This window comes from Cynoglossus semilaevis, chromosome 5 (genome assembly GCF_000523025.1).
Source record: "Cynoglossus semilaevis isolate Cse_v1.0 chromosome 5, Cse_v1.0, whole genome shotgun sequence".
Taxonomy (NCBI): domain Eukaryota; kingdom Metazoa; phylum Chordata; class Actinopteri; order Pleuronectiformes; family Cynoglossidae; genus Cynoglossus; species Cynoglossus semilaevis.
Window position 1 is genome coordinate 11,649,802 of NC_024311.1, and position 7,836 is coordinate 11,657,637.

Consider the following 7,836-nt stretch of genomic DNA (forward strand, 5'->3'; position numbering starts at 1 on the left):
TCTTAAGGCATCACGATGCGATGTGACGGGATGCAATGGGAATTACTTTTCCCAAGAGCTTGACGAATTAGCCGGATTCTCTCCCTTTCATGTGCAGAGTCAGGAACTGTCACATCTGTGGTTTTGCCTCTCTGTGCTTTAAGCCTATTACAAACATGCAGCTTTATCACTGGTATCTTCAGAGATGTAAACAACCTTCTCTGCTCGTGACTTTTGCTCTCAACACCAAATCGACACAAAATTCTCCTTTGTGTCAGGCTGTATGTTCAGGTCACATTTTCACACTTTCCACACATGAACATTTTTCCTCCATACTCCACAGTGGCACAACTGTAGTAATCTTTACTAGAAAGAAAATGTAATTCCTGAAAATAAATGTCTTCATTCCTTGTGTAACAAATGTTTCGTCAATGTGGAGATCCATTACACGAAAATATTCTCAAAATATGGAATTATTATTATTATTATACACTATTTTTTGGAATACAACGAAGCAGTAATTTAATGATCCATGATTCAATTTCACTTAATTGGTCGGAAAAGTATTATTATTTACCGTCTCTCCTCTAGGTGGCAGCAGATGTTTATAAAACCTGATTTCCAAGAAGATCTTTAAGTCTTTCTTTCTTCAATTCCTGAGAGTACATCAGGGTTGTGTTCAACTAAACAGGCCCAGGTCACGCAGTGAGTCAGTAAACTGAAACTACAGCATTAGGTTCGGTCCTGATTGTAGCTCTTTACATTGACAGATGCTGTCTGCAGCTTAATGGTATAAATTATAAAAGTACATTATGTTTCAGAACTCAGAGCACTGTCAAGAGTGTATACATCCTTTTTTGGTTAAATGCAGCCTCAGGAAGAATTGACATTTTGCCAATCTGCGGTGAAAAAACAAAAGTCTGTTCTGTTGGCAGAAGAACAGTTTCACCTTTGAATTGTTTTGTGGAACATGATGTTCTGATGTGAGTTATCTTTTTGCAGGTCAATCCGAGGGAAGCCACAAAAATAAGTGTGAGTTTCTTTTTTTTCTCTTTTATTTTTGAAGGTGACTTTTGTTAAGTTATAATGTTTTTTTTTATTTTTATGTTTTTGTACCATACAGTAAATATGGTGAACAATTCCCAACATTAAATCATCAAGTCAACATAGGATATGAAAACATGTGAGCTTTAAAGTACAACATTTATTGAATTGGACGGACAACAAACAAATATTAAGGAAACATTAAATAAAATAAACACACAAAAAACACAAAATTACGTAATTATAAATTAAAAATTCTGTCCCCACAACATGGATAGCAAAACAGTCTGAAAGTCTGAAAAAATCATTTGTTTTATTAAATGATTCTTTAAGGTCTTGTAGCTGTGGCCCCACAGCAGATGGCACCCAGGGCAGCTGCCTTGTGTGTGGGCTGCAGCCCACAGTCCTTGCGGCCGTTTGCCTTTTATTAATGTTTCCTCCTGTCTCTGTGCATGAAGACTGTGCGTGTGCAGGGCAATGCCATATCTCATCGCCTCAGCCTGTCCAAGGTGAAGAAGGAGGACGAGGGGGTGTACGAGTGCCGCGTGTCCGACCTGTGGGCGGACGATACTCAGGAATTCACCGTCCATGCCGTACTGCGCGTCATGCCAGGTGAGGGCATGGTGGCCGAGGAGGCCGTTTCTCACATTCAGAACCGCTGGCCGCAGAGGAACAGCAACTCTGGTGCTGCAGGGAGGACCACGTCTGAGCCCGGCCTGGGTCTGGGAGGAGGTCCCAGGTTAGGGAAGGGGAAGCACGCGGGGTCTCAGCAGACTCAACCTGGGCTGCTCCCATCCATCCTATCAACCAGCAGCTCCGTGGTCAAGTCCTCGGCCTCACCACTGACAGGACACACGGCCATGTTTGGGCAACGTGAAGCTGGTAAGTGTGAATGAGAGTTCAGACGTTTCTTTTCTAAATTCTGTTTCTATGAACTGTACATGGAAGTTTTGTGTCAAACCCATTTTGGTACAGGCTCCACATCCAGCCTGATTAGATGTCAGGTGGGCCGCACCATTATAACACGATTCTATGTAAAGAACAAGTTCACGTTAAATTATTCATATTTAATGAAATATAATTGATTCTATATAAAGAACAAGTTCCCGTTAAATTATTCATATTTAATTAAATATAATTTGACAAACAGGACTAACAAATTTTACTTTAAAAATGTATCAAGCTGGCCGGATTGAAACCACTAGCGGGCTGGTTTTGACCCACGGGCCGTATGTTTCACACTCCTGACCTAGAAAAACAAGTAAAGATGTGGTATAGAAATTTAGGTTAATTTGAAAACTTGGTAACTTGATAAACCTAGAAGACCCTCCCTACACCACACTCAATAAAGCTGTGGCAGAGTAATTAGGACTAAAAGTATCATCATAAAATCTTAGATCTCCAGGCTGAAGTGTAAAGATTTCACTTATAATGTTTTCAAGATAAGATACAAAAAGAAAAAAATCCTCCACCAGAGTCTGAAACTTTTCAAACAGTCTTGGGTTGGGGGGTGCTGTGCAGGTCTATGGTCCACCAGAAGTTAGTTGTCACCGTGAATATCCAAATGTTGGGCACAATTGTTGTGTACAGTTTTCTGGGAGGAACCTTGACAAGTTCTTAGGCTCTGAGCAGAAACCTAAATGTCCTGCAGTCGACTGAGTTCATAAAAAAAAAAAAAAAAACAGCAGAAATGACTAATGGTGTTGATGAAGTCTAATGATGAAGAGATCCTTCAGAAGCTATTGGACCAAATGTCTCCATCCTCTAATAGAATTTTCAGCAGATCAAGTCAAGGCCTAATTCTACCCAAACTATAAAAGTGTGTAGTGCTGGTGCTTGACTGGATGTCTTCAGGCTCCTTTTAAAAATGCAGTAGCCAGTCTGATCATTTTGGTCATGAAGTCCTTCCCTGATTATTTTTTTTTTTTTTAGAATTGTCTGCAGCTTGCTCCAGTGAAAACTAAATTGTCTCACGCTCCGTGAGCCTGTAAATCCATAATGATTTCTTTAATGGATTTCCTTCTCTGCAGTGACAGAGGTGCAGAGGTGTGCCGAGCAGAAAGTGCGTTGACGGATTATTTTCTTTGATGAGGTTGTCTGTTTGTTCGTGGCAGAATTCCAGGATCTGGCACCGAGCCTGGAATTGTATTTGCAGCAGTTGGAAAAAAAAAGACAGACTGTAGCATTTAGAGACTAAAAAGAGATTGAAAATAGACCTCTGTGTGGGAAAGGTAGGGTGAATGTGATTGGACACCGCGCCGTCAGTTGACAGTGAAACAAACTCATTTCTGGTTGGGCTGGACCAGTACAATCACAAGATAATTAACTATAAATAACAACAACGTCCTTGTTTTTCCCCTTTGTTTTTATGCAAAGAAGCAGAAGTATATTTGATATTTATTCTTATTTCTTCATATTTAATCAAATATAATTTTACAAAAAATGTACTGATCATAAAGTTTTTGTGTGTATTTTTAAAAATAATTTTATTATTGCTTAACTAATTTAAATTAGTCAAGCAGGCTGGATTCAACTGCCTGGCGGGCTTGTTTTGGCCCCCGGGCCCTATGTTTGACACCGCTGTTCTAAAGCCTCTTTGCAGTGTGTCATGATTAACCTCATGACATCATTGTACAACATCATTACACTGTAATGATTTAACCTTCACATATATATCACCTCAGTGTCCTGTCATATTTCCCTCCTTTTTCTGTTCATACTTTGAATACAAAAAAATCCATGTTTAACACGTCCACACCTGGAACCTGTGAGACCAGTCTGTGAAGTAACAGGTCGATACTCGGTGTTTACATTCATCGTCCATCAGAATATAACACTGTAAATGCAAATGAAGCTGCGGTGTGTGTTTGGTTTGGTTTCTACTGCGTGGACTCTGTCATTGTTGCAGAGATCAGATGAGCAGAAAGTGTAGAGCAGCATGAATCAGCATCGGAATATCTTCAAGAGAAATGTCAAGCCATATATTTCCCAATAATGGAGCACGTCTGTTAAGTTCAAGTCTAGAGGAAGTTTTGACGCAGCAAAAAGACTGACTCTCCTGATCAATCAATTGCAAACAATTTTCAAGGTCTATTTTTTTTATATCGTCATATTTAGAAATTATTGGTGATTAATTGTGATTAATTTCAAACACAATCAATCATTTATGAAAAAAATGTAACTTGCGTTAACTAGCGTTCTACTCTTCTTTAACTTTTCACATTTATTTCCAAGTACCAGGGGGACAGTACCAGGCTGGCACAGACTGTACGGGATGAACAGTACCAGCACCAGGCTGGCACAGACTGTACGGGATGATAAGAGAAGTGTGACCGAGTGCCTTGCCCAAAGACACATGAAGGACAACCCCCTCTACTGTACCAACTAATCCACGCTTGTCCCCATTTATACACACACACCAAACTGCAAGTGTTTTACAGTACCAAACACGCGGCGCCGTCTGAAAACATGAACAATGCGATATCGACGTGAGGCCGCCGTGAGAGTCGTGCAGTACTGACAGTCCCGTGTATTTTTGTACCAGATGGTGGTTGTTCGGGGGGAAACTCTACTTTTAGTTGTGGGAGCATTAAAGCGGAATCATGCGTGGATGTGTATCACCTATTTATGACTGGCACCGCGAGCGACCAGACAGATGGTGGTGGTTGCTGCAGCTCTTCTCTCTGCACCAGCGCTCTTCACTGAAGTTCACTGGTGAATAATTCAAACTCATCAAAGTCCAGAGTTGAGAAACTACTGCAAATACACATAACAGGCAGTACTTCAGTACTTCAGAATGAACTCTGACTTTTTATTTTTTTTAATTTTTATTAATTGTTTTGATAAGGAATTATCCAGATGTTTGATGAAAATAATACGTTTTTAGCAAAGTTACACTTAGTAAAAATGTGTTACAACAAAAAATATAAATATTATATACGAAAACATTTCATTTGAATGAAAAATATTTATCATAATATAATATAATATAACAAATATTTTTTAGGTCATATGAAAAAAAGAGAATTTTTCTAAGTTCTTAGGAATGCGATTCTTTTTATAATAAACAGAAAAATAATAAATGTTTTTTGCATAGAATTGGAGCTGCATTACTGCTGTTTTTGACACATACAGATACTGCAGTACTAAAACCTATCCAATACCTTCTATTCCTCTCTCTCAGTTGTCAACAGAACTGTATTACTAACAACTAACTTGTTGTACTCATGTAGTAATTTCTATGGCTGTATTTTAGTTTGACATTAAAAGAACACCATGTTCAAACTGTGCAACAAATATTTTGCTCCCTTGAGGTGAAATGCGGTACTTCACTTTAATGACTCAACGCAAAAAAACTGTCGATAAAGACTTTTGTGAGAAGAACAATTATAACTTAACGTAAAATTAACGATATCCTCACTTGAAGTCTATTGGATTTTATTTGAATCCAATTGGAAATACAGTGTGTGTCGTTCGGCCCATGGGTTGGAATGTATTCATTTTTAATCTGATTAATTTTTACAAATTAATTTATTTTGACAGCTCAGTGTTGACTGTGGTTATTTTCTAAATGCTCCATTCCACGTCGGCCATGCAGATGTGCACGTGTTTACGACCCACTTTTGTTCCGATCAGGCCTTTGTTGTGATTATTTCCCTCCGTGTGTCTGTTAGCAAGTGCCCACGTCGTGATTGCAGAATGTGACGGTGTTTATCGCAAAGAAGCTGAAGCACTGTGTTTCTGTGTGGCTACTGCACACACACACACACACACACACACACACAAACACACACAGAGAGTGCAGGGCTTTGTGTAATAAGGACAGGTACAAACAGTGCCGTGGGTTTTGCAGAGAACAGTGTCTGCTCAGAGCAGAGCCATAATAATGAGGAAAGCCCTGTGGTGGTGCTGGTGCAGTGAAATGAAAACAGCACTATCTTATCTCAAAGACTACACCGTATGGCCACTCTGCAGGCTGACTGAACTAATTAGTTTAGCTGATCAGTGTTTGACAAAGACAAACTTCCCAACACACTTTTCTTCCCTCTGTGATCTATGTGCGCTACCAGCCAAAAAGAAACAAACAACAGTGATTAACAGAGGAGCAGCGTGCGAGTCCGTGTCTCCGCTCCTGGTTTATGTAACGCCACATCTGCTGCTGGAGCTCCGAATGCTTTGTAACAGCAGCACATAAACGCCTGAGTCAGAGGACTGACTTTGTTTTTCGGACTGTCAGGTCTGATCGTGTTTCTTAAAGCTGCAGAGATCGCAGAAATACCAGGACATTAGCCAACGGTAAAGAAGAGTAATACTCCATGGGTTGAACAATCGTCAAATTTAGTCAAAATCCCAGACACAGCAGAGGTCGTGAGCAAAGTCAATAGAATTTTTTGGAGCATCAAACTTGCGTTATTTAAAAAATAACCAGAATGAAATATCCAAGGAACTTCAAGGATGCAAGTGCAGCACATACTGAGAACCTTGTCAATAAGGGACAGAGGGTCAAGGCATCGGGTCGTGCTGGCTTTCAAGTTAATGTTGTTGAGGTATTTCAAAATATAGTTTTTCTGATTGTGCTGAATTTATTTTGGGTTAAATATAATAATAATATGGAGGCTCTCAAATGTTTAAAAACATATTATTTCACAAGGTAGCTGTGGATTCATCGTGGTTACTCGCTATTGTAATTAATTGATTGATTAATTAATCACGATATGCTCAGATATGTCCACTAGGGCAGCGGTCTCCAACCCTTCATTGAAGTTGAAGGATCATTAGATTTTCAAAATCTTTTAGATCTTCTAGACTTTATTCTGTTTGTTTCAGAGTCTGAATGACCTTTGACCTGTTGTTTTGAAACATTGACAGATTATCTCTGAATGAAAACAGTAAAGGGATATGACGGGATTATTTTAGAATGAAGTCAATTAGTAAAAGTAAGTACATTTTTTCACTGTGGCCCGGTACCAAATGACCTCTGGACCGGCACCGGCCCCCAGACCAGGGGTTGGTTGGAGACCCTGGCATTAGGGGAAAAGGTTGATCAGGCACTCTAGGTGGACCATAGTGTATGTATCGTAACTGTGTATGTGAGCGAAGTTCATTAGCATGATGTGATTTAAGAGACGACAAAACGTGAACCCACTGTTCATGTTCAGATCATTAGCTCTGCTGCTTTGATTTAACCGTGTTTTGACTTTAACTTGGTCCTCTTTTCCAGGCTGCTCCACGGTGAGCGCTCTGGACCTTTTCATCGGTGTCACACTCCTCTTCCTGCACAAGCTCCTCCCCTTCCTGTTGGCCCACTGAAGACGCTTTGAACCACAACAGCTCTAGTCCCCAGTGCAGACACGTCACCAAAAAACACAAACCAAGCAGATGCAACAGCATTTGGACAGTTTGCTGTGAAGGAACTGCTCAACGTTTTTTGAAACACAGATGAGAAAGAAGGTAACGACAGGAAGTGAAACTGATCCACTCCTTGGACTTGAGTTGAAGCCATGAGAATAACGGCAGACTTGACAGCAGGGCTGTCACTTTTTTCCTAAAACTGAATCACAGACGACTGAATATGGAAAAAAGATGGCCGCCCTTTTTAGGTTTTGCTTTTGAAGCCATCTGGAAATGCATTTCTGGATGCAGTACTACTACTGTCCACCAGGGGCTAGCTCCCAAACACTCTCCTACAGACCTCCATTTAAAGACCACTACGCAATAAGAAGTTAACACGTTTTCTGAGTAGTCAACCACTAAGATTTACTCTTCAACTTTCTCTCAGTTCATCTGAAATCTAGTTCTCATTTCATAAGGTGT

The 7,836-nt window shown here is 40.0% G+C and overlaps 1 protein-coding gene across 1 annotated transcript in view; it reads left to right on the forward strand.

The window, feature by feature from the left end:
* Positions 1-7,379, forward strand: part of vstm2b (V-set and transmembrane domain containing 2B) — an 11,068-nt gene extending 3,689 nt beyond the window's left edge. Inside the window, exons 3-5 of the mRNA XM_008310504.3 lie at positions 982-1,011; positions 1,482-1,905; positions 7,244-7,379. Coding sequence (XP_008308726.1) covers positions 982-1,011; positions 1,482-1,905; positions 7,244-7,332 — 543 coding nt within the window. The 3' untranslated portion in view covers positions 7,333-7,379. The remainder of the gene's footprint in view (positions 1-981; positions 1,012-1,481; positions 1,906-7,243) is intronic.
* Positions 7,380-7,836: the final 457 nt, after the last annotated feature.